At 40.2% G+C, this 27,322-nt stretch overlaps 2 protein-coding genes across 7 annotated transcripts in view; one reads left to right on the forward strand and one right to left on the reverse strand.

The window, feature by feature from the left end:
- Positions 1-2,891: 2,891 nt before the first annotated feature.
- Positions 2,892-6,264, reverse strand: PDZD11 (PDZ domain containing 11). Of its 3 annotated transcripts, none has more exons than XM_059157068.1 (7): positions 6,130-6,264; positions 5,463-5,562; positions 4,940-5,023; positions 4,435-4,491; positions 4,044-4,142; positions 3,750-3,810; positions 2,892-3,582 (listed from the first exon to the last, which is right to left on the reverse strand). In XM_059157068.1, exons 2-7 carry the CDS (start codon positions 5,547-5,549, stop codon positions 3,548-3,550), a joined length of 423 nt encoding a protein of 140 aa, XP_059013051.1. In that variant the 5' UTR covers positions 5,550-5,562; positions 6,130-6,264; the 3' UTR covers positions 2,892-3,547. The 3 variants fall into 3 exon arrangements, with proteins under 3 accessions (XP_059013051.1, XP_059013050.1, XP_059013052.1); XM_059157067.1 differs by having other exon boundaries at positions 6,097-6,196; XM_059157069.1 differs by lacking the exon at positions 6,130-6,264 and adding an exon at positions 5,859-6,066.
- KIF4A (kinesin family member 4A) overlaps positions 6,232-27,322 on the forward strand; it is a 128,402-nt gene continuing 107,311 nt past the window's right edge. For 2 of the 4 annotated variants that reach the window (XM_059157059.1, XM_059157061.1), the window contains exons 1-7: positions 6,232-6,372; positions 6,709-6,849; positions 6,959-7,073; positions 10,758-10,948; positions 12,319-12,411; positions 15,349-15,515; positions 15,740-15,834. In XM_059157059.1, the coding sequence (XP_059013042.1) occupies positions 6,730-6,849; positions 6,959-7,073; positions 10,758-10,948; positions 12,319-12,411; positions 15,349-15,515; positions 15,740-15,834 (781 nt within the window). In that variant the 5' untranslated portion in view covers positions 6,232-6,372; positions 6,709-6,729. Of the gene's footprint in view, positions 6,373-6,432; positions 6,606-6,708; positions 6,850-6,958; positions 7,074-10,757; positions 10,949-12,318; positions 12,412-15,348; positions 15,516-15,739; positions 15,835-27,322 lie in introns of those variants that run through there. The other 2 variants (XM_059157060.1, XM_059157062.1) reach the window with 2 other exon arrangements.

The raw sequence follows: 27,322 nt of genomic DNA on the forward strand, positions 1-27,322 counted from the left end.
ATTGCAATGGCGAGGATCTACTGTGCTGTGTTTACATGGGAGAAGTTTACCAGTTTCAGGGAACAGAAAGGTGATGGGTTCAAGGCTTCTATGGTTCATATCCTGGGGAGGCATCATTAGACTTCAGAAGGATCCGTCCCTATTCACTTTGAGTTACCATTTACCACTATCTGGTGCCTTGTATCATTTCTCATTTGTCCAAACAAGTCTCTGCAGATGACAGGGAAGAAATACCCAGAGACCTCAGTGTGATGTTTGAAACCAGTGCCCAAATGGGTTAGAATGTGAAATATGTAATGCCCATTTCTCTTTGTACTTGTTGTACTCTTGTCTCTAACTACCTCTCACTGCTTATTCTTTTGGATAACCTTGGCTTGTCCTATCTTAGGGTGGGTACAAGCTTCATTTCCCCATCATACAGCACAAAGGCCCAGAATCTCTGAACCTGGCCTTTTGCACAAGTGCACACATGCGCACATAAGCGCATGCGTGTGTGCGCGCACACACACACACACATATGCACACACATAGAGTTATTCCAGCACATGGCTTCCACTCTGCCATCCAGAATTCATTTCCACTGAAGAGTTCTCTTTTCTCACAGCTTTGCTGGGCTAGGGAGTGTAATGTAGAGAAGGCAGACTTCCTTTGATTTGATGGCCAGGGTTGACTGCTATATTTGGTAAAATGGGACTAAGCTCAGCCAACAACAGCTCCCTGATCTTCCTTTGGGCAAGAGATAAGATCAGAATTCTTCGGTTTCCTAGAAGCTGCCCCCCTGGTAGCTGAGATTTAACCCCAGCTACATCCCTCTTACCTTAATACACACTACAGTGGTGTAAATTCAACTGGAGTCTTTCATAGAGCCAGGCATCAAAAGACATTGACTCTGTCTAATCTGATGACTTTGTTGCATTTGGGCTTCCCAATAATCCATCTCCCCCACCCTCAGATTTAAGATTTAAATTCTTGGCTACTGGGGGCGCCTGGGCGGCTCAGTCGGTGAAGTGTCACAGCCTTCCACTTGGGTCATGGTCCTGGGGTCCTGGGATCGAGCCCCACATCAGGGTCTCTGCTCAGTGTGTGCATGTGTGGGGGGTGGCATTCCTGCCTTTCCCTTGGCCTCTACTCCTCCTCCCTGTGTTCTCTCACTTTCAAATAAATAAATGTTTAAAAATAAATACATACATATTTGGGTACTTACCAAGCTTTCATACAATTCCTGAGCTTAGGAGTTAAGATAGAACCCCCAAGGGGCACCTGGCTGGCTCAGTCAGTGGACCATGTGGCTCTTAACATCAGGGTCACTGAGTTCCAGCCCCACGATGGGTGTGGAGCGTACTTAAACATTTTTAGGGGCACCTGGGTTGTTAAGTGTCTGCCTTCAGTTCAGGTCATGATTCCAGGGTCCTGGGATCAAGCCCTACATTGGGTTCCCTGCTCAGCAGGAAGCCTTCTTCCTCTCCCACTCCCCCTGCTTGTGTTCCCTCTCTCACTGCATCTGTCAAATGAATGAAAACTTAAAATTTTTTAAAAACATAACCCCCGAAAATGCTATTGTTTTTTCTCAACTTCATCTCGCAGCTATGGGGGGTGGAATGTTCTTGCAGGGCCCAGGCATCCCACCTTACCTTCTCTTGACTGCTAAAAGTCATCTCTAGGGGATGCCGGCCTATGGCAGCTGGGATACCTCAAAGACAGAGTTCATTCCCTGTGGTTTCTTATCTACACCCGATAAACCACTGGTCCCTGGGCCTCAGCCTGTTATTGTTCGTCTTCTCCATGCTATGCCTGTACCGTTACAATGCATTTGCATCCTGCCCATTCCAGGTATCTCCAAGGGAGAACAAATTTAGCACAGGCTTTTTGCCTCTCAGGCCCATGGCACCTAGCTGGGACTTTTTACCATGTCTACCACAGTTCTTAGAGAAGTTGTTTTTAAACCTGTAAACTGCAGGCAGAGTACGTGACCTCGACATTCAGCCCACTCAGCCAACAGGCCTTTGGGCAAGTCTCAGCCTCCAGTTTTTCAGATGGCTACTGGGGGGCAGCACAGCAAGCAGGAGCAGGAGCCTAATTTCCCAAGGAATGTGAGACTGCCTCCAACTCCACTCCCAAGGGCATTGCTACCTGCCAGTAGCGCATAGTAAAGCTGAGATGGGATGTATAGAGACAGCCAGAACCTACTCATAGCCATATACTGTTTAGAACAGTTTCCCACATTTGAAGACTTTTTTAAAAATTCAGATTCCCAGGTTCCACCCCAGAACAACAGAATCACTCTCCGGGGCCAGGGCGTGGAAATACACATTTAAGCTTCCTAGGATTCTTTCACGGCAAACTGGGGACTTTCATCATGGGGGGGGGGGGGACTTCACCCCATACCTCATTAGAAACCTTTCTGTTCTGAATGGGTATTTTAAAGATGCCAATGGAAATGGCATAAAGTGTGGTCTGGATTCGCTAACAATGAACTGGTAATGAAGATGGTGTTAGAGTGGAGAAAAGGAGGGAAGTCAATAGTATCACTCAGCCTACAAGTTGGAAATTAGTTCCTACTGCTGTCCCTGAAAGGAATGCCTCTAAGCCTCTCCCTTCATTTGTGTCCCAGATCAAAGATCCTGGGGAAGACGACAACTACCTTAATATCACATCCCTGCAAAGAAAAGCCCAAAGTTCATGAGGGAAGGGGCACTGTTTCTTCCAGTACTCACCTCACCCTATACCATTCCTCAGTTACACTGAAGGGAAGGTTCCTGCACCTTCCTGATGGACTGGCCAGATACAGTTGTGCTCGTACTTCCCACTGGCTTCTCTCCTTGGAAGAGCTTTTATTTTTGCCTCAACAGCATTTAAAACCCAGTCAGTATCATCCAAAAGTCACACCGACATTTCCTCAGCATTGCCTTTTATTTTGGAGGGCGGGAGGGCAGGGGAGAGAAGAGGATAGGAGAACAGAGATGGGAAAAACAATCCCAGGAAGTCTCTGGAGGGTCTGAGACAGGTAGTACAACAATGGGATGAGAGGAGGGTCTGAGACAGGTAGTACAACAATGGGATGAGATGGAAGGCCCCCAGGATTCTTTTTGCTACTGATTTCTAGACTCTGATGAAAATGAGAGGGCAAATGTGTAGTTGGTTAGCACACGGTAGTCAATAAACATCAGTTGCCTCAAGATTCTTTCTTCTATTGATTTCTAGTCTCTAGTGAACACGGTGTGACATGTGCAGTTGTCTAGCACGTGGTCCCCAATAAATGTCAGTTGCCTTTTCTAGCTGGGCTCTCCACAGGCTATATCTAGAGATCTCCATTCTTCCCATTTCAGGGAATGAAGCCCACCTACAGAATGAGGGAACAAGAAGTACAGAAGAGTCTGGGTAATGCAGTTGGCTAGATGGCTTGGTGGTGGGGCCTCACTGTGTCCCCAGCCTCCCCACTCCACTCTGCCAGGGTGGGGCTGAGAGTAGAGTTTCCGAAGAGGCTTCCCTGAGGCCTAACCAGCTTGTCCTAGAACATTCCATGTGGAGCACTATGGGCTGCAACTCTCTAGTGTACAGTCCTCTCTTTCTGACGATGATAATCTGGGGAAAAGGAGAAAAGAAAAGGAAGACAAGAACGGGTTACTTTCAGGCCTGCATTCCCAGTTCCCCATCCCCAGCTTCGTGGCAGTGGGGGCTTTAGTAATCCATATTTAAAGAGTTCCTACCCAGGGCCCTCCCAGGTAAACAAAAAAGTGAGTGGCACTTACTGTAGGGAAAGAAGCGGACACGCATGCTGATCTCACGGGCTGTCTTTAGGATCTCAACGGCCTGGAAGGAACACAGCAGCTTGTACAAATGAAGATACGATCCAGAACAGTATCATAACAAGAGAAAAATCATTTGCTACTCCAACCTTCCAGGTCACTACTGGCTGCTCTTCCTAATGGACTTCCTTACTGGAGACTCCTTCTTATCAAGTTAGAGACTAGGCTAATCCTGTCCAACCTTTCCTACACCAGGGATGACTTCTCACTTCACCAAAGCCCAGATGCTGTGCTCACCTTGCTGTGTTCAATGTCTTGGAAATCCACATCATTCACAGCTAGGACTTGGTCCCCTTCCTGAAGTCCTGCCCGATGTGCATCTGAGTCGGGAATAACCTGTTGGCAAGGAGAGAATACATGAGATTGAGGTTGAGAGAATTTCAAAGGCTGTAAGTGAAATTAAGTGCTATTCAAATGTAAGGTGCTAGCGTGCATGTGTGTGAGAAATGTAAGGAAACAGATGGTTTGCGAGGGGAGAAGTTTTACATGGGAAAGGGTGTCCCCATGATGCCTCTTCTGTAGGTCTACTCTATCATTCTCCTCCCAGGTCTTTGGACACTAGGGTTCTGCAATCTGGTAATTTAACAAAGGGAATGAGCAATCCATATTGCCTACCAGGCCCACATACCTTGGAGATAAAGATTCCTAGCTGGGAGGCCTTTCCTCCTCGGATATTAAATCCCAACTGTAAGAAAAGAGCACAGATCAATATAGGTCATGCACACAAGAACATCTAATAGCATCACTGTATGCCAGCCTGGCTTACATGTTCCTCAGAGAGGAGTCAGAAATTATGGAAGTGGTATCTCAGATTTTCTGCCCATTAAAGTTTCCTTACCTTCCTACCTGCTTTCCCATCAATTCCCTCAACCACTGTCAACTTCTGGGCCTGGTACAGACAAAGCTAGCCTGGATTAAGACACAATTGTTCCAGAGCACCTGGGTGACTCAGTCAGTTAAGCATCTTGCCTTTGGCTCAGGTCATGATCTCAGGGTCCTCAGCAAGGAGTCTGTTTCTCCCTCTCCCTCTGCACTCCCCCAACCTGTGCGTGCATGCACACTCTCTCTCTCTCTCTCAAATAAATAAATAAAATCTAAAAAAAAAAAAAGACACAATTGTTCCATAGGCTCACCTGAGCTCCAGGGGGCTTCTTCAGTGTGACAATTCGGGGCAGAAACTGGGTCAACTCATTGTTGTAGTCTGGGTGATACACCCTCTGCAAGACACAGCAACCCCAGAAATCAGCCTTAGATTTTATACACATCTTCACCTGGACTAAAAATGTATCACCTTGAAGTCAGGAAAAGGTGCGGCCATGAACTTAGTTGTAAGCGGAACAGCTAACACTGCCCAAATGGGGAGGTGGATGGCAGGGGGAAATGTTAGCAGCCCAGGAGCTCCCCCACCTCTGTGTCTTGAGAGAATAGAAACTAGGGCTCTGAAATTCCAGAATTCTCTGGTGTGAATGTACTCTGGCAGGAGGATACCATTAGAAGCTCCCAATGGGCTCAGTTGTTCAGAATCCAACTTCTGGGTCCCCTGGCTATAACAAAGGCTAGAATTCACCGTCTACTGAGATTTCTAACCCTGCCATTCTACCTTTCATAAACCATCTCATGCCCACAGGGATGAATTCCCTCCTCAACCATTCCCACCTCATGAGGCGGAATCCATGCTGGGGGATTCTCATAGGCAGGCAGGAAAACCACGGGGTAGTCATCGTAAGGAATTCGGCTGTCCATCTCCAGCAAGGCCCTGGAATGGAAGGAAGGGTGAATCAAAGCTGACAAAAAAAAAAAAAAAAAAAAAAAACAACGGTTCACTAGGGTCAGCAGTCCAGCAAGTTTCAAAAAACAACTCCACTCCACCCCAAGGGTGTCAGACTATGGGCTCAGCCCACTTCCTGGTGACAGAGACTGAGAGAGAGAAAGAAGAAAAAAGTCGGAAGAAAACAATGAACTTTGCTGAACATCTGGATGCCAAACAACTTGTTAGTTACTCCATAGAGATGGTCTCCTTTCTCACAACAGTCCTGAAAAAAAAGATGTTACCGTATTCATTCCAGAGAAGGGGAAATCAGGAACGTCTAATTTCGAAGTCCAAAGGAGGGCTGCCTCCAATATCCATAGGGACTCGGCACCGCCCCACATCCCGTAGTCGTGATCAGTAATGGTGGGGATCACCAAAAACGACCCCTCCTCCACCGCCAGCCATCCTCCAGGTCCCCGCCCCGCATTCCGCTGGAGTCCCGCGCATAAGCCGCAGTACACGCCAGACCACCTCACCTACCCGCAGGCCTCAGGAACCTCAAAAGCCACTCACCGCCGATCCAGTGTAGAAACCGGAAGCGGATGCTCCGGTGGGTCGGAAGGGGCGGGTTCAGGGTGCGGCGCGCAGGTCCTCCCCTTCCCAACGCGTCTTCCTGCGCGCGCCGACGTGCGTGCTTGTCCCGCAATCTGTCTGCGCTCCGATTGGCTGGCGCCTCAGGGACTGATTTGAAACTTGGCGGTTAAAGCTCGGGTCGGGACAGGGCGGCGGGAGACCGGGAAAGGGACGTTTAGTTTGGTGAGTTAAGGGGGCACACCTTCGCTCAGGATCTGCCTTTCCTGGTACGCTGGGGCTTAGGTTCTTTGTCGACATCTCCGCTGGGGGCTTTCCTTTTCATTTCAGACTTCACTTCTCTCTCTTCAGAGCGTGGGGCTGACGGGCTGTCCGGTCGTGGCCAAGTCTGAGGATCAGTGACTCTCCGCAGGCAGCGATCCCGCTGGGGACCGGGAGGCTGCCACCTATACTGCCGAGTTCCGTAACGCATCCCACCCTTCAAGGCGGGCGGGAACTCCCACCCCTCCCGACCTACCAAAGATTCATCAGCAAGTATCTTTTCCTTTCCCCCCTGCGCAGAGACGGTGCTGCGGTAGGATCATGAAGGAAGAGGTGAAGGGAATTCCTGTAAGAGTGGCACTGCGATGTCGCCCTCTGGTCCCCAAAGAGATTAGTGAGGGCTGCCAGATGTGCCTTTCTTTCGTACCCGGGGAACCTCAGGTGCGTAGGAAGAGTCCTGGGCCTGCCTCTGAACAGCTGGGGTCAAATGGCAGTAGGGGCGTGGTCTCGCCTTGCATTTTTCTTACTCCGTGTCCCTTGCCTTCTCTAGGTGGTGGTTGGTACTGACAAATCCTTTACCTACGATTTTGTGTTTGACCCGTCTACGGAACAGGAAGAAGTCTTCAATACAGCAGTAGCTCCACTCATAAAAGGCATATTTAAAGGTGAGGCTATTTGATTCTTCCACCGGTTCTCGAGCGTATGTTTGGTGTCAGCCGTGGTACATGGGTGCTGCAAATAGAGGAATGGATGAAGCGTGAGTCCTGCCTTCAAAAAGCCCACAGCCTAGGAACCAACTCAGTATCATTTGTGAATGTCTGTAGCCTTGGTGCTAGTTTTCTACTGTATTTGCTTTCTGTGTTTCTGCCCCTCTTTGACTTGTATATATATTTTTGTTTGTCCTGGAACTTCATTAGATTCTAAGCCCTTTTATGGGTGCTGAAGATGATCATTTGCGGGCGCCTGGGTGGCTCAGTGGGTTAAGCCGCTGCCTTCGGCTCAGGTCATGATCTCAGGGTCCTGGGATCGAGTCCCGCATCGGGCTCTCTGCTCAGCAGGGAGCCTGCTTCCTCCTCTCTCTCTCTCTGCCTGCCTCTCTGCCTACTTGTGATTTCTCTCTGTCAAATAAATAAATAAAATCTTTAAAAAAAAAAAAAAAGATGATCATTTGCCAACCTACTTAAGGCCCAGGTACTCTGAAGCCTGTTGAGGATTCAGAGAAAAATTATATAGCTTTCAGGCCCTGGAAGAGTAGGAGTGGAAGTAGATGACTACATACCTAATTTTAAATACATAAAACATTTTAACCTTTTTGCACTTACCTTTAAGAAAAAATATTTTAAGAGTTAAAAATACACAATAGAATCAGTGCTGCAGTAGAAGTAGCACTGCTTTCAAAGTGTTATGAAAACCAAAAGGATGGCACTAACTCTGTGTGGGAGATTAGGGGTGAATGTAACAGCACAGGCAATCTTTGAGAGAGATCTTGCATGATGAATGGAATTCTTTTAGGTGAAGAAGGCTATTTCCTAAAGTGTCTGAGTCCTCTGATCAGTTAATAATCTTTATTGAAGAAGCTAAGACTTTAGTGTTGTTGAAGACCACAGCATGAAAGCAGGGTTCTAAAGAAGGGAGCAGTGCCTGAGGGGTGTTTAATTACTATTATTTCAGTACAGAGGTTATTCAGGATTCAAAGCAGAGGTCTATGTAAAAGAAGTTAAGCCACTTCACACCAGTCCCTTAAAGATGAAAGACACATTTGTACATCATGTAGTCTTACTTTGTATCCAAAGAAAAATGCTTTCCAGAAATTTCTCTAAGTGAACTTCCAGTGTCCATTTAAATTTTATTTCTGATACAGAACTCACTGACTCACAAGGTGGTCCCGTTGTTTGGATTTTGGACAACTCCAATTGCGCTAGATTATATTGAGATGAAATTTGCTTCCCTATAATTTCAGCCCATGATATTAGTTCATCCCTCTAGGCAAATTCACATATTTTTTCCACTTTTTAAAATGATGTTGTGGCTCAGAGGACACTGAACACTTCGCTTCACATTTTTAAAATATTAAAGCAATAAAGTCAAACTTAGAGAAATGTTGCAAGAACAGCATAAAGAACTTTTTTTCCTGAATCACTTGAGATGAAGTGTTGACCTGATGCCCCCTAAATACCTCAGTGTATATTTGCTACAATCAAGGGCTTCCTCCTACATAACTACAATGTAAGCATCAAAATGATGAAATTAGCATTGCTGCATTACTACCATCTAGTCCTCAGACTTCATTCAGGATTCAGGTTTCATCAGTTGTCCCAGTAATGTCCTTTAGAGTAAAAGGATCTCGTTCAAAAGCACTTGTATTTAGTTGTATTGTCTCTATCTAGTCTCTTTCATTCTAAAGTTTTTTCAGTCTCTCTCTATTTTTTTTTTCTAATTTTGTGATCCTGATTCTTGAAGATCACCAGTTGTTTTGTAAGCTGTTTACCATTTTTGGTCTGTTTGCTGTTTATTTATGACTGAATTCAGGTTGTATATCTGTAGCAGGAATATCACAGAAGTGGTGCTGTGTTCTTCCCATTGAATCCTGATGGGTAGCACTTGATGATTCGTTTCATTACTGCTGATGTTCATTTTGATTATTCGATTATGGTGTTATCTGCCAGGCTTCTCCACCATAAAGTTCATCTTTTTCCTATTTACGCATTTAGAAGACAATTATGTGAAATAAGTCAATCGGAGAAAGACAGCTATCATATGATCTCCCTGATATGAGGAAGTGGAGATGCAACTTGGGGGGTTTTGGGGGTAGGAAAAGAATAAATGAAACAAGATGTGATTGGGAGGGAGAGAAACCATAAGAGACTCTTAATCGCACAAACAAACTGAGGGTTGCAGGGAGGTAGGGAGAGGGTGGTGGGGTTATGGACATTGGGGAGGGTATGTGCTATGGTGAGTGCTGTGAAGTGTATAAACCTGGAGATTCACAGACCTGTACCTCTGGGGCTAATAATACATTATATGTTTATTAAAAAATTAAAAATTAGGGGCGCCTGGGTGGCTCAGTGGGTTAATCCTCTGCCTTCTTCAGCTCAGGACATGATCCCAGGGTGCTGGGATCGAGCCCCACGTCGGACTCTCTGCTCAGCTGGGAGCCTGCTTCCTCCTCTCTCTCTCTCTGCCTGCCTCTCTGCCTACTTGTGATCCCTGTCTATCAAATAAATAAATAAAATCTTTTTAAAAAATTAAAAATTAAAAAAATTTTAAAAAAGAAGACAATTATGTGATTCTGCCCATTTCTTCCAATAAACCACTCCTCTTTCCTTTAGCTGTTCTGGAAACAGTATGGTTTCCAGACCCTTCATTATCTGGTCAGCTTCCTCAGAATCTTGCTAGCACTATAGTTCTATACTTTTATCTTAACTTGGGAATCTATGAGAATTAAATTATAGTCTTTAGAGGCAATATAAAGTAGATAGTGATGCCAATATATATGTTTGGTTAACATTGCTCTCAGTTGCAAATATGAAGCCAATATTTTTCAGTCAGCTCAACATCATCCTCCTGTACTCTGAATTCCCAATACCAGAGAGCCCTGAATATTTTGGGAAAAGTACTGCAACTTGGTTTCCCCAGTTATTACTATATATACATATCTGTGGTATTGTAGAACATTGTAGAATGTTATTCGTTTGTCCCATAGTCATGCCAGGTAATACTATCTATTTATTACAATGAAAATCTTAATGGAACATCTTATGATCTTTCAGAATATCAAGGAAGGTCTTCATTTAGACAAACAAGTTCTTTTAAAAAGGGTGAAAAAAGGCCAAGGAGGCTGATATATATGGTCCAGGTGCAGTCTGAGAGTTTAGATAAGGAGTGGATGCTTTCATTGATTATAAAAATCAACTTTGGTGACTTTTCAGATGAAGACTGGTCATCAAAAACACATACATTGGAATTCCCTATATTTATGAACCTTCTAAGACTTGCATTTAGTTCCCATAATTTAACATGGCTAAAAGTAGAATTGGAAAGCTCTGAATGGCTTCTTGGCAGTGAGTCGGCCACTTTCATTATTTCAGTCATACCTTTTGACTTCTTAGCTTTTAAGGGCAATGAAGAGGGGCACACATTCTGGGGCTGGTATTTTTCTCCTTTGCTGGTTTGGAGTAATGCAAAATCCTGGCACTCGTGTAAGTTTTCTCTGTGTCTGCTATTCCGAAGAGACCCCTGTCTCAAGGGAGCAGTCTCAATTTGTTGCAAGTAATTGCTGAAGGAAAGGGTATTTTGTTGATTGGATGAAAATATGAGCACTACTATGCTTGTGACTTCTATTTTGCCAGGATACAATGCAACCGTCCTGGCCTACGGGCAGACTGGCTCTGGAAAAACCTATTCAATGGGAGGTGCATATACTGCAGAGCAAGAGAATGAACCAACAGTTGGGGTCATCCCAAGGGTAATACAGTTGCTCTTCAAAGAAATTGATAAAAAGAGTGACATCGAATTTACTCTGAAAGTGTCGTACTTGGAGGTAAATGATTTATCTTTAATTATACTGAATTCAAATGTTTCTTCGGGTAGAAAAAAATAAATCCAAATCAAGTTTTTTCCTGGCAGACTCAAATTAGTAAATTGCATTTTTAGTAAAGTACATTTTAATAAATTGATAGAGAAAATTTACTGGCTCAGTTGGAGCTGGCTCCCGCCCAGTTCTTTTTTTGTCAGAATAGTCTGTTTAATCTGATTGTTAGAGGAGTTGGCATTGCCGCATAAAAAGATGATAGGAGTTTTTTAATTCCAATTTGGCCTCTGCTGCTGATTCCCTGTAGAGTCTGCAGAAAAATATTTTATTCCCCTTAGCTCTTTTGAGGCCTAAGTGATAATGCTTCTACTTCAGGAAGAATGTTAGAGAAAATGGGTGAAGTATTGAGCTGTGTGATAGAATGTGTTTGTTCAACAGATGTTACTGAATACCTACTGTGTTACAGGGCCTGTTCTAGGTACTTGGGATCTATCCGTGAACAAAACATAAAAATCCCTACCCTTGTGGGGTTTTCATTCTAGTGAATATCACTATACAACTGGATTGGCCAGTTATATCTAACTTCATGACCTCGAACACGTGTTCAGGAAATTTATGGTTTTGGGGAAACTAGCTAGTTGGTTCCATAGCAGTGATATCTTTGACAAGCATTGATTAAGCTTACATAATATAAGCATGAAGTTATATATTGTATGTGAATACTTCATCCTGGAGTTGAATCTTAATACGTTAATGGGTATTGGAGGTGTAGAGTTGGAAGACTGGGAGTTAAACATCATTCAGATTTAGCCTTCTTGAATCTCTTGATTAACCCAGTTATGGTCAGGTAATCAAATGTAAAAATTACTGAAGAACCTGGTATGTTAAATTGCAGCAACAACAATAATAGCAAACAAATGTGGTGCTTGCTATGTACTACACACTGTTGTAAATGCTGAAAGTTCTGGTTGTTGAAATATTGGTTGCCACTTCTCCAGTGCTTCCCATTTCCATTGTCCCCTAAAGACCCATTACTTAAACATTGTAGCCAAATCAGGGAAGGTGATGATGTTATGGTATTGTCAAAGAACTGAATTTGGGCATTTGTATAACTTTTCACTGTGTCTGCTATTCCCAAGAAACTGTCTTGAGAGAGCAGTCTCAATTTTGTTACAGTGACTATGTGTATTCATTCTTATAAGTATCAAATACTTACATGTGAGATTAAAGGCCTTTTCTTAACTATGAAAATAATATGTTGTAAAAATTTTTTAATACAGAAAGTCACAAAGAATTTAAAAAATCACCTATAATCCCACCACCCTCAAATTACCACTGTTAACATCTTGTTTTTACCACTTTATTTTTAACAATACCAGATTTACAATGAAGAAATCTTGGATCTTCTATGCCCGTCTCGTGAGAAAGCCTCTCAAATAAATATACGAGAGGATCCCAAAGAAGGCATAAAGGTGTGTTTGTCTCTCATTTGTTGTTACTGAAAAATGTTGGCTACTGCTGAAGTTCACATCGCTTTTATTTGCCACTGTAGTTTTAAATGGCTGCTGACATCTCAGTCTGTAAGATTTTGTGTGATCCTGATTTCCTTTGTTAGTCTAGAATTCCTAAATGGGAGCTTTTGTGGGGAAGGAAGTTTTGTCATCTTCCTGTTACCAACTAAATATTAATTAATTATTTACACAGTTCCAAGCCTGGGCTATTCATTATAATAGCCCCTAGCCACAAATGGTTATTTAAACTTAAGTGAACTAAGATATGATGAAATTTAAAATTCAGTCCCTTTGTCACACCAACCCAATAGTGTCAAGTACCCAATAGCTACACATGGCTACTATAGGACAGCACAGATACGGACCATCTCCATGGTCACAGAAAATTCTGTTGGGCCAGCACTATAACAGACATTATGGTAGGCTTTGGGATAATATTTAAAAGGAAGAAATTAAATAATATAAAACATTTTAAATCCATAAGTACCACAGGAAGAAGAGATCACTTACATGAGAAGTTTCTGTCATGGTTTAGATGCAGGATGAGGAGCTATAGCTGAACAGAAAATTTGAGGGAAATTTAGGAGTTTTGTATATGGGAGTGGACCAAATCCAGAAGCCAGTATTGAAAACAGACAGAGTTTGGGTCTAGCTTCAGCTCGAGTATTCAGGAAGAGAATCCAAGGCTGGAAGTGGATGGGAGTAGTTTATATAGTTGGGAAAACTTGGTCAAATAGTGTCTTATCTTATTCCTCTTCCACCCTTCACTGCACAGGAAGATGAAGGTTTAGGGTACAGGTGCATGAGGAGCAGATGTGCTTCTGATTGTTTTTTTTGTTTTCTTCTGGGTTATTAAGACATTAGCCAGGTATTAAAAGCAAGACTTGAAAGATCAGACCTATTTTGAAAGCCTGATAGGGGCACCTGGGCGGCTCAGTTGGTTAAGTATCTGCCTTCAGCTCAGGTCATGATCCCAGGGTCCTGGGTTCGAGCCCCATGTTGGGCTCTTTGCTCAGTGGTGAGTCTGCTTCTCCCTCCCTCTCTCTCAAGTATAAATAAAATCTTTTTTTTTTAAAGCCTGATACACTTGGAATACAGGAAGATGATTTGGATAGTGGGGATAAGAAACCTTATCAAAGTGGACAAAGTGCATACTATCACCAGAAAGAATATTGGTACTGAGCCAGGTCTTGACCCAGTTCCAAGATCTTTTATTATATGTCCCATGCCAAAGCAGGAATTAAATCCCAAGCATTCTTTGAGGTACAATTTTCAATACAAAGTGTGCACTTTTTATTTAAATTGGGATGGGTAAGGACAAGTTTGTCAACCACTCTTCAGGTGTGATAGATGGTATATAAGTAGAGAGAAAAGAAGTAAGTGTAATCTTGTAGCAAGGAGTAGCTTAAGCAGAAAATACACTCCTTAGGGTGGTAAGACTAGCACAGTCTATCTGGATTCAAGGCCCTGGGTTGAGAAGTAACAGGTGTGTTAGGACCAGATTATGAAGCCAGGCTAAAGCTTCATTCGTTCCATCCCTGTAGACAGTATATAAGTGAGACAGCTCTGGCTACTTTTACAAGTTTTTACCTTATGTGTATATCTCTCCAACTGTGTTAGCTCCTGGAGGTTAGGAGGGTGTCTTAAAATCTCATCGGGTCTTCATTATCTAGCACAGAACTAGTGGTTATTTGGTGACATTTTCAGTGGCAGGATTTTAGGGAGACTAAACAGAAGTGGCTTGAAAAGAAGACAGACTAGGGTGAGGAATGTTGGAGAAACTTTGTCTTATTCTTCAGGCATGAAATAAGTAAGGCTTGAAGGACGAAGCAGGTAGATGTGGAAATAAAAGGAAGCAATGGATTCAAAAGAAAAATGGCTAGGAGTGGGAGATAGATGAGGTCTGGAGAAATGGGAGGAGAGGAGGGTGAATTTGAGGTTTTGAGCATAGAGTAATAGAAGTGGAGAGAGTTGGTGCTGGTGGAAGGAAGATGAGTTTGGTTCATAATTCACTATTTTCCAAGTGTGAGTGGCAGGCAATTAGAAATAAAGGACCAGGGACGCCTGGGTGGCTCAGTTGGTTAAGCAGCTGCCTTCAGCTCAGGTCATGATCCCAACGTCCTGGGATCGAGTCCCACATCGGGATCCTTGCTCCACAGGGAGCCTGCTTCTCCCTCTGACTCTGCCTTCCACTCTGTCTGCCTGTGCTCGCTCGCGCTCGCTCTCTCTCTGACAAATAAATAAATAAAATCTTAAAAAAAAAAAAAAAAAAGAAAAGAAACAAAGGACCAGAAATCAGGGCCACAGATGTAGATCTGGGAGCTAGGGAGTAATAAAACAATAGCATATTTGGGCTAGCAGGGGCTTCATAATCATCTAGTTCAATCTCCAGATGCTCCAAGAGATTTTAACATGTACAAATTCTCTCAGGTAGATACAGTACCAAGCCTAGGACCCTGTTTTCCCACTCTTTCCCCTAGTGAAAATGTCTAAAACCAGTCAGAGGTATAGGGAGGGGCATAGGGTCACGTGGAGAAAGTAGCAAAGAGAAATACTGTATTTGCATTGCCTTTGCTGTTCTTGAGGCCAAAGCTGACCTTCACATGGGGGCTCACCAGAAGGCACCTATCCGTTGCTCTATCCTAAAATGTAGAGATCTCTTCTAGCTCCAGTGTTGTCTGGTACCCTTGTTTTGGAAATCCCAAGGGAGATGAGAGACCATGGTTTACAGTCACCCCAGAGCTGCTGGTTAAAACATTCCCCATCACCACACCTGTTCTGTTTGCTGAGGTTCTGTTGGAACATCAAAGCATTATTTTTTAACCTACTGGTCCTTCTATCTCTGGTGAAGTATGTAAAACAGAATCATAAGGGCATTTTTTTCTTTCTTTGAATTAGATTGTGGGACTCACTGAAAAGACTGTTGTAGTCGCTCTGGATACTGTTTCCTGTTTAGAACAGGGCAACAACTGTAGGACCGTGGCCTCCACAGCGATGAACTCCCAGTCATCCCGATCTCATGCCATCTTTACCATCTCCATAGAGCAAAGAAAGAAGAGTGACAAGTAAGTTGCTGTTCGCAGTTTAAAGAGTCAAGATTGTTAACGGTAGTTCTACCAAGGTTGAATAGTAAGTTGCTTCTTAAGTGCATTTGATGAATCATCAGACATCAGTACCCTGAGCACTGGTAACCAGTGGAGCCATTTTGACTGGTTTGAAAGAAAACAAGAGCCAGCAGGTCATTCTCATTGACCTAACCATTCTCATTGGTGTCTTCTTGTCATCACAGGAGTAGCAGCTTTCGCTCCAAGCTGCATCTCGTAGACCTTGCTGGATCAGAAAGACAGAAGAAAACCAAGGCTGAAGGGGACCGTCTGAAAGAGGGTGAGAAAAATTAAGGCCACAAGTGTAGATGGAAACTTCCAGTACTCTTACTGTGTTGTTGGTATCTTGACTGAAATATTTCGGGTTATTTTCTAACAGTAGCTATAATTCAAGTTCAAGGCTAATACCAGAAATAGTGAAAACCTCTTTCTTTCCCTTGCACTCATTTTCTAATTTAGGTCTGAGATTTGGATCTGGCCCTTGGTTTGATTTCATCTGGTCCAGGCAAGTTTTAGTTTTTGTTTGGTTTGGTTTGATTTTATCCCCAACTGCTTATGGTTAAAATTGGTCTCCTGATTCTGTCATCCCAAGTATTCACTGTCCTTTTTAGATATTGTCACTTATAAACCTCATCAGCATGGTCTCCATATCTTCATTTAAGCTGTTGGATATACATGATGAAGGACCTAAGGCTAGAAGAACCCCACGGTGTATGCTGTTAGAGAACTTAGTCTAGCATGTTGGGGCCTGGTGATTTGTATGCTTTGGGAATGATCTTTCAAGTGATTATTAATCTATCTAACAAAAATTAACAACCAGCCCCTATTTCTCTATTTTGTGCTTAAGGACCTTGTCAGAGATTTTGCCAAATGCCTTGCTAAAGTTCAGATATACAAAGTCTGCCATATTTCTCTTAGCTACCAGTTTAGAGACATGACAAAAAAGAAATAAGGATTAGACTAAATTGACTTCTTCTTAGTGACTTCAAGCTGGCTTCTAGTGCTTATTCTTCCATTTCTAGGTTCTTGAAAGCCATCCCATAATCATCCATCCCCTAATAGTCTAGAAGACTTACAGCAAACTTACCAGTCTTTAATTTATAGAATTAACTTCTACTACTCCTTCTTCTTTCTTTTTTTTTGAAAATTGAAATTATATCTGCCTAGTCTTCTGGAACATCTTTCTCTGTGATTCCTCAAAGATCATTGACAGCGCTTCAGCATTCTCATTTGAGAGTACACTCCACTTCCTTGGCTATAATTTCTCTGCTTCAAGATATTTGAACTCCTGTTAAAGGAGTCAAGTTCTCAGTTACTACCTTTTTACTCATATTGGGCTGCAGTTCCCTCTGGGGAACTGAGAATGCAGGAGCAAAAATAGTAATTGAAGAATTTTACCTCTGTCACATATCATTATTATACTGTTGGCACAGGGCAGAGACCTATTTATTGCTCATTCAGCTTTTTGTTCTGAATGTATTTGAAAGTGCCCTTTTTGTTCTATGTTTGCACGGTGAGATTTAGCTTTCTTAATACTATTTTTAAAGGTTCTTGTGCCTCTGTCTTTTTTTAGGTTTACAGTTCTGAGTTTTTTTTAACATCTTTATTGAGATATAATTCACATACCATAAAATTCACCCATTTAAACTGTACACTTCCATGGATATATTCAGAGTTGTGCAACTGGCACCACAACCTAACTTTTGAACATGTTTATCACCCTCAAAGAGAAACTCACCCCCCATGCCATTTAGCAGTCACTCCACATTGCCAGCCTCTAGGCAACCGTGACCTGTATTTCATGTAAGTATGATCATACAATATGCAGTCTTTTGTGACTGGTTTGTTTCACTTAGTGCAAGGTTTTCAGGGATCATCCATGTTGTAGTGTGTTGCAACACTTCGTTCCCTTTGACTGCTGAATCATATTCCATTGTGTGGACATATGTTTTCTTTGTCCATTCATCAGTTGTATTTGGCTCTTTTGAATATTGCTCTGTGAGCATCTGTGTATAAGTTTTTGTGTAGACAAATGTTCTAATTTCCCTTTAGGTATACACCTAACTGTATAATCACTGGCTGGGTCATATGCTAACTTTTAAGTGCCTTTTTTAAAATTAAAATATAACTAATATACCATAAAATTCACCCTTTTAAAAAAAAAACTGTGTAATTCGGTAATTTTTAGTTTATCCACAAAGTTGTGTAACCATCACCATGGTAAATTTTAGAACATATTCGTCACCCAAAAAGAAAACCCACACACATTAGCAGTCATTCCCTATTTTTGCCCAACCTCCTCCCTGCCGCATCCCCAGCCCCACCTATCTATGACTAATGCTCTTTCTGTCTCTACAGATTTGCCTCTTCTAGACACTTCATAACACATCTGGTCACACAATATATGGTCTTTTGTGACTGGCTTCTTTCACTCTGACAGTGTTTTCAAGGCTCGGCCATGTTGTATAGCATGTGTCAGCATTCATGCCTTTTTATCGCCAAACAATATTCTACTACATGAAAATATTAATATATTATTATTACACATTCATCATCAATATTTACTAGTGTATATTTATTTATCCACTGATGGACATTTGGGCTGTTTCCACTTTGGGTTTTAGGAATACTGCTGCCATGAGCTTTGACATACAAGTTTTCTGGTAGATGTCAGTTTTCATTTCTCTCAGGTACATACTGAGGAGTGGAATTGCTGGATCATATGGTAACTCTGTGTTTTACTTTGTGAGGAACTACCAGATTGTTTTTCACAGCCACTACACCACTTGAACATTCTCAGAATTGCTTTCTTAGAATTCTAATTCTAAAATTAGCTTTCTAATTTTTCCATATTCTTACTTTTATTATGTCTTTATTTGGAGCCATCCTAGTGGGTGTAAAGTGATACCCCATTGTGGTTTTGGTTTGCATTTCCCCAGTGGCTAATGATGTTGAGCATTGTTTTATGTGCTTATCAGCAATATTTATATCTTTTTAGAAAAATGGTCATTCAGATTCTTTGCCCGTTTTTTAATTGAGTTATTTATCTTTTTATGGTTGAGTTATGTATGTTCTTCATACATACTGGATACTAACCCCTTATCAGGTATATGCTTTGCAAATGTTTTCTCCCATTCTTTGGTCTGTGTTTTCACTTAGTGATGGTATCCTTTGAAGCACACAATTGAAAAAATTTGGATGAAGTCCATTCATCCATTTTTTTCTCTTGTTGCTTATGGGTTTGGTGTCATATCTATGGAAAATGCCCAGTCCAAGGTCAGAAAGATTTATGCTTCTGTTTTCTTCTAAGAGCTTTATGGTTTTAGATGCTGTATTTAAGTCTTTGCTCCATTTTGAGTTAATTTTTGTATATGGTGTGAACTGGCTGTCCAAAGTTCAGTCTTTCACATGTAGATAATTAGTTATCCCCACATTATTTGTTGAAAAAACTATTTTCCCCCCTGCTGAATTGTTTTGGCATCTTTGTCAAGAAGTAGTTGAATTCTCAGTCCTACTCCATTGATCTGTATGTCTCTATCCTTATACCACTACTACACTGTCTTGATTACTGTAGCTTTGTAGTAAGTTGTGAAATCAGGAAGTGTGAGTGCTCTGACTTTGTTCTTTTTCAAGATTGTTTTGGCTATTCTGGGTCCCTTGCATTTCCATATGAATGTTAGGATCAGCTTGTCATTTTCTGCAAAGAAGCCAGCTGGGATTTTCATAGGGGTTGTGTTGAATCTGTAGATTCATTTAGGAATATTGTCATCTTGATATTAAGTCTTTCAATTCACAAAAATCAAATGTCTTTCCATTTATTTAGATCCTCTTGAATATATTTGAATAATTTTTAAAATTTTCAGTGTCTAAGTTTTACAGTTCTTTTGTTAGATTTATTCCTAAATATTTTATTCTTCTCAATGCTGTTGTAAATGGAATTGTTTTCTTAATTTCATTTTCAAATTGTTTATTGAGCTTTGTTTTTTGTTTGTTTGTTTGTTTGTTTTGTTTTTTTAAGATTTTATTTATTTATTTGACACAGAGAGATCACAAGTAGGCAGAGAGGCAGGCAGAGAGAGGGGGAAGCAGGCTCACTGCTGAGCAGAGAGCCCGATGTGGGGCTTGATCCTAGGACCCTGGGATCATGACCTGAGCTGAAGGTAGAGGCTTAACCCACTGAGCCACCCAGGCGCCCCGTTTATTGAGCTTTGTATAGTGATCTTGTGTCTGCGACCTTGCTGAACCTGTTTGTCAGTTCTAATAGGTTTTTTAATGGATGTCATCTGTAACAGAGATATTTTTCCTTCTTCCTTGCTGGTCTGGCTGCCCTTATTTCCTTTTCTTGCCAAATTGTCCTGGCTAGAACCTCCAGGACAATGTTGAATAGAAATGGTGAGAATGGATATTGTTGTCTTATTCCTGAGTTTAGTGGAAAAGCATTCAGTCTTTTACTATTAAGTATGACGTTAGCTGTGGAGTTTTCATAGATGCCCCTACCAGGATGAGGAATTTCTGTCTATACCTAGTTTGTTGAGTGTGTTTATCATGAGTTTTTCAAATGATTTTTCACCATCTATTGACATGATCACATATTTTTGTTCATTATTCTGTTGGTATGGTTTATTGCATTAATTGATTTTTAGATGTTAAGCCAACCTCATATTCCTAGAATTAAACCTAACTTGTTTTTGTATGCTTAGTGACTTTCTCGAACTAATTCTATAATTTCCTGTAGTGTGCAGTCTCAGAAGTGTATGCTTAGTTACTTAGTTACTTAGTTACTTGGTTAACTACTGATTTGTCTCAGACTTCTTTAAATGTCTTGAACTGTAACTCTTCTGCATTTGCCTAGGGCTCTGTGTTATGTGTGGGGGCTTGTCTCTAATACTCAGGCTCTCTACAACTCTATCCTAGTCTTCACTTCTTGAACAGGGCCTCAGCATCAGCCAGGGGTGCAAGATAAGTGCTTTTTAGGCCTTTTTCCTGAGCACGCACATGGCTTTCTAGATCTCCAGAAATATATCAGAGATTTTTAAAGCCTCCTGTGGACTCTTCATTCCCACATCTTCCTTTTAAGTTTCCAAGCAGGCTCTTGTTTAACTGTGCCTATTAAGTATGGTGTGCATCATTACCAGATATTTTTCTATACATAAATGTGTGTGTACATGTAGTAATATATTTGTTATTGCCTTTAAAATTTTGGTATTATTAAATTAATTTACTCCCTTTGAATAACACAATACATGAATAAATTGCTAATATAAAACACAAGCAATGCAGATGAAGATAAACCATGCCTCCCACCCCCACTCCCTACCCGCGCCTTGATTTTCCTCCCAATCCTAATCTAGGGGTAACCACTTTCACCTGCCTGTTTTTTTTTAACCTGGTGTTTCCCTATTGTTTTTAAAGACAAATGCTATCATCTGCATACTGTTTTTTAAACTCCTTTTGTCTCTTAATAATGTATCTTTGAGGGATACCTGGGTGGCTCATTTGGTTAAAGCATCTGCCTTTGGCTCAGGTCATGATGCCAGGGTCCTGGGTTTGAGCCCTGCATCAGGCTCTCTGCTCAGTGGGGAGCCTGCTTCTCCCTCTCCCTCTGCCTGCCACTCTGCCTACTTGTACTTTCTCTCTGTCAAATAAATAAAATCTTTAATAAAATGTTTTAAAAATAATATCTTCGAATTTTTTTTGTACCTCTATAAAAATCTGCGTCATTTTTATGATTGCTATATAGCATTCCACAGTGTACAAGTCTACTTTGTTTATTTATTCCTGTTTTGAAAGACATTTAGATTATCAAGTTTCTACCTATTGCAAAATGATGCCTCAGTCAATAGCCTTGTATGTGATATATACTTGAAAGTATTCTCTAGATTATATACTGGGAAGAGGAATTGTTAGGGTGAAGGGCATACACATTTGAGATTTTAAATACTGCTAAATATTGTTCTCTAAAATGTCTGTCCCAGTATGCATGCCACCTACACTATGTGAGAATATTTTCGTGTACTGTTGACAATATTAGATAAATATTAGATATTATTGACCTTTCTTATTTCTATCTTGAGCATAGCATGTTATTTTTAAAAATTTGTATTTCCCCCAATTACTTGTGAAACAGCATTTTTTCGTGTTATTGGTCATTTCTTTTTCTGTTTCTGTGAACTGTCTGTTCATACCCTTTGCTTATTTTTTTCTTTCAGGTTGTATTTTTGGTTGAATTTAGAGGTTGTCTATATATTTTAAATATTAATACCTTGCTATGTATGTTATATATATTTTTCTCAGTCTCGTTTTTTAACTTTGTAATCTTTTCATTTATATTTATGGTTGTGTTTTCCCATTTTTTTCTTGAGGTAAATTATATATGCAATAAAACTCACATATTTTAAATGTTCAATTTGTTGAGTTTTGATAGTTGTATATGTACTTATCATCCAGTTTGGGTGTAACTATCACCTAAAACATGATATGAAGGAAACATTTCCATCTACTCCACAAAGTTCCCTTGTACCTCTTTCCAGTCAATCCACCCTAACCATATTCCACCTTAAGCAACCACTTTCTTTCTGACTTCTGTTACCATAGATTAATTTTGCATGTTCTTAGTCTTCTATTAATGGAATCATATAATTTTTATGTTCCTAGCTTCTTTTGTTTAGCATAATGTAGTTAGGGTTTTTTTTTTTTTTTAGATGTGTCCATGTTCTTGCTTTGATTAATAATGTGTTCCTCTGTGTTGCTGAGTAGTATTTCATTATCTGATTATACCACTGCTTGTTTTTCCATTCTCCAGTAGATGGAAGTTTGGGTTATTTCCAGAGTTTTGGCTATTAGGAATAAGGCTGCCTTGAACATTCACATACAGATCTTTTTGTTAATATGTTTTCATTTCTCTTGGGTAAATACGTCAGAGTGGAGGAGGTAGATACGTATTTTTAACTTTTTAAGAAAGAGCCTAGTTGTTCTCTAATGTAGTTTATACCATTTCATATCCCAGCAATGTATGGGAGTTCTGGTTTATCATATCTTCGAAGATGTTGTCGGGATACCTGGGTGTTTCAGTAAGTTAAGCATCTGCCTTCGGCTCAGGTCATGATCTCTGAGTCCCAGGATCAAGTCCCATGCTGGGCTTCCTGCTAAGGGGAGAGTCTGCTTCTCCCTCTCCTTCAACCCCTCCATTTGTTCTCCCTCTCTCTCTCAAATGAATAAATAAAATCTTTAAAAAGAAAAGTTGTCTTATGGGGCACCTGGATGGCTCAGTTGTTAACCGTCTGCCTTTGTCTCAGGTTATGATCCCAGGGTCCTGGGATCGAGCCCTGCATTGGGCTCCCTGCTCAGCGGGAAGCCTGTTTCTCTCTCTCCCACTCCACCTGCTTGGGTTCCCTCTCTTGCTCTCTTTCTCTCTCTCTCTCTTTCTGTCAAATAAATAAATAAAATCTTTTTTAAAAATTTAAAAACATTAAAAAAACGATGTTTTAGAAACATGAAAGTGGGGCGCTTGGGTGGCTCAGTGGGTTAAGCCGCTGCCTTCGGCTCAGGTCATGATCTCAGGGTCCTGGGATCGAGGCCCACATCGGGCTCTCTGCTCAGCAGGGAGCCTGCTTCCTCCTCTCTCTCTGCCTGCCTCTCTGCCTACTTGTGATCTCTGTCTGTCAAATAAATAAATAAAATCTTAAAAAAAAAAAAAAGAAAAAAGAAACATGAAAGTGGGTGTCAAATGGCATCTCATCATGGTTTTAATTTGTATTTCAAAGATGACAGTGTTGAGCCTCTTTTCATGTACTTACTATCTATTCATGCATCTTTTTTTTTTTTAAAGATTTGATTGATTTATTTATTTGTCAGAGAGAGAACGCGCACACAAGCAGGCAGCGGGGAGAGAGAAGCAGGCCCCCTGCTGAGCAAGGAGCCCAATGTGGGACTTGATCCCAGGACTCTGGGATCATGACCTGAGCCAAAGGCCGAGCTTAACTGACTGAGCCACCCAGGCCTCCCTATTCCTGTATCTTCTTTTTTGAAGTGTCCATTCAAGTCCTTTGCCCCTTTTAACAAATTGAAGTATTTGTCTTTTTATTGATGATTTGTGGAAGTTCTTTATATATTCTGGATTCAAGTGTCAGAGAATGTATGTTATAAATATTTTTTTTACAGCCTGTGGCTTGTCTGTCTTTTTAATGACGTCTTTTGATGAGCAGAAATTTTAATTTTTATGAAATCCAGTTTACCATTTCTTTTCATTAATGCTTGGAGCACTTGGAGTCTTGTTCATGAAGTCTTTGCTTACCCAAAGTCATAAAGATAATCTCTTATGTTTTCTGCTTGAAGCTTTATACCTTTAGCTTTTACATAGTTCTGTAATCTATCTTGAATTAGTTTTTGGCTATAAAGTGAGATAGGGGTTAAAGATCATTTCCCCGACTTCACATGAATATGCAGTTGTTCTAGCAACATTTGCTAAAAAGAAGTCCCTTTGCCACTGACTTGAATTAGTATTGTGGTGTTTTGAGTTGATGATATGTGTGGATCTGTTTCTAGACTCTAGTCTGCCCTATTAGTGTATCTGTTTATTCTTAAACCCTTTAATAGTGTAGTTTATCGTATATTTTCATCTCTGGAAGAACACGTTTCTCCTCACTTTTCTTTTATTGGAACCATTTAGATTATTTTCTCTTTCAGATGAGTTTTAGAATCAGGTTGTTGAGTTCGATGAAAAATTCACAAATTGCATAAATCCTTAATTCAGTGTATAGATTAACTAGAGAATTGTGCCTACCCATCCAGGAGCATGATCTCTCCACATTTACTCAAGGCTTTTATGTCTTTCAGTAAGCTTTTGCAGATTTCTTGGTATAATTCTTACACCACTTGTCTTGGTAGGCATATTCTAGAATATTATAGTTGTTGTTGCTATTTTGAATATCTTTTTCTATTTTATTTTCTTTTTATTTATTTTCATTTTTTTAAGAGAGATTGAGCTTGAGTGTGAGTAAGGGTGGGAGGAGAAGAAGGAGAGGGAGAGAGGGAATCTCAGGCAGGCTCCATGCCCAGCACAGAGCCTGATGCAGGGCTCAATATCATGACCTGAGCCAAAACCAAGAGTCAGACACTCAACAGACTGAGCCATCCAGGCACTGTGCTTTCTTAGTTTCTCATCATTTCTCAGCTGTGTTTCTTAGATTTTCTAGGTGGATAATCATATTATTTTCAAGTAGACACTTTGGCCTCCTCTAAACATTTATTATACCTCATTTCTTTTTTCAGTACAAGATTGAATAGTAGCAGTGAGAGTAGCCATTCTCACTTTTTTCTGTTTTCACTCTAGCCAGAATGTTGCTAGTGTTTCACCTTTAATTATCACTACAGTTCTGGCAGATATCTTTTATCAAGTTAAGGAAGTGACCTTTTATTCCTAGTTTGCTAAGAAGTACATATTTTTAGTTTTTTTTATTTTTAAAAAGATTTTATTTATTTACTTGAGAGAGAGAGCACACTCATGAACACGCTTGAGCACAAGCAGGGGCAGAGGCGGGGGGAGAGGCAGACTCTCCACTGAGCAGGGAGTCTGATGCAGGGCTCAGTCCAAGGACCCTGGGATCATGACTTGAGCCGAAGGCAGACACTTAACCAATGGAGCCACCCAGGCGCTCCAGAAGTACATATTTTTAAAATAAGAAATGAGTGTTGCATTTTATCATTTATTGGGAATTAATGATCATGTAGTTTTTCTTCTTTTAACCTATTATTAAAGTGAATTATAAAAATAACTTTTCTATCACTGAATCATCCCCTATTGGCCATGATCAATTATTCTTTCTGTATATTGCTGAGCTTCATGTATTAGTTTTCAATTTAGGACATGTACATATATGTTCCTATGAGAGAGTGGCCTATAACTTTTTTTCTGTGTGTGCTCCCCTTGTCCAATTTTGGTTTGAAGGTTTTGCCAATGGTATGAAATGAGTTAGGAAGCTTTTGATTTTTTTTTTCTATGCCCTAGTACAGTTTATATAACATGGGAATTATCTTTGAAGTTTTCTTGGATATTAGATTTTCTATATCTGGAAACAATTTTGATAATTTATATTTTCTTAAAGAATTATCCACTTTGTCTGGATTTCCAAATTTATTGGCAAAATTTTGCATATAGATTTATACTATATCTTTAATCCCCATGTCTGTAATTATGTCTCTACTTTTACTTCATTGATTATTATATATCTGCTCTATTTTTTCTACCACATTTGACAGATTTATTGATTAAATCTCCTTTTTCTATATTTTTTTTACTCTCTATTAATGACTTTCTCCTAAGTTGTTTTGTTATATTCATTGTATTGCTTCCTGAGTTGATAGCTTAGTTCTTTTTTTTAAAGCTTTCAAGAAGTCAGGATGGTATAATGAACCCCCCATATACCTGTCATATAGTTTCAACAATGACAAATTTATGAGCAGTCCTGTTTCATCTGTATGCTAACCACTTTCTCCCTCTGATATTATTTTGAAGCAAATCCCAGATATATTTTATATATTTCAGTTTGTATTTGAAAAAAAATAAGAACTCTTGGAAGAATATTATCACCTAAAAATTATTAATAATTCTTAGCACCATAAAATATCTAGTCACTGTTCACCTTTCCAATAGTCTCATTGATTTTACTTATTTGGATCAGGATGTAAACAAAGTCCACACATTGCTATTACTTGATAGGTTCTTTTAAGTTTTGTTCAATCTATAGATAACTCCTCCATCTCTCCTTATCCCTCAACCTTCTTAATTTATTTATTGAAAAAACCGGTTGTCTTAGGGAATTTCTCATAGTCTGAATTTTGTTAATTGCATATCCCCATGTATTTTTTTAAGGATTTTATTTATTTATTTGACAGAGAGAGAGAGATTGTAAGTAAGCAGAGAGACAGGCAGAGAGAGAGGGGAAAGCAGACTCCCTGCTGAGCAGAGAGCCTGATGTGGGCCTTGATCCTAAAACCCTGAGATTGTGCTCCCTTCAGCAGCACATATACCAGGACCCTGGGATCATGACCTGAGCCGAAGGCAGAAGCTTAACCCACTGAACAACCTAGGCGCCCATCCCCATGTAGTTTTAACATGTTTCTTGTTCCTCTGTATTTCCTACAAATTGGTAACTGGATCTAGAGGCTAAGTTATATTCAGGATTGATTTTTGCTTTTATTTGAGTATGGCATTTGATTATTTTTCTTTTTATAGCATAGCTCATTTGTTTTCAATTGTTCTTCTCTAAAAAGATACATTTAAAACTATTCATTTTCCTCTAAGTACCACTGGATATAATCTTATAATTTTGATATAATTTTATAATCTTATAAATTTGAGAATTTTGAATCCTCTATTAATTTCTGAATTAGATAATTCCTTTTTCATTTTTCTTTAACCTGAGTTATGTAGAAGATGTTTTTATGTATCCCATTGTTGCTTATTTCTGATTTATTGTTTTATGATAGATGAATGTGTGATTTCTTCTTTTTGAAATTTGTCCTGATTCTTGTTTGGTCTTTGTTAATATTCCATGTATATTTGAAAAAAGTGTATTTTCTGTTGGGTATATAGTTCTATATCTGCCTATTAGATAATCTCTTTATTTATATTATTTGGCTCTTTCATGTTCTTTCTTGTTATTTACTTAGTATGTTATTTTGTGACAATATGACCAAGGATTTGTCAATTTCTCCTTACATTTCTTCATTTATGCATATATATAATGCATATTATATTATATATATTG

Source organism: Mustela lutreola, chromosome X (genome assembly GCF_030435805.1).
Source record: "Mustela lutreola isolate mMusLut2 chromosome X, mMusLut2.pri, whole genome shotgun sequence".
NCBI lineage: Eukaryota > Metazoa > Chordata > Mammalia > Carnivora > Mustelidae > Mustela > Mustela lutreola.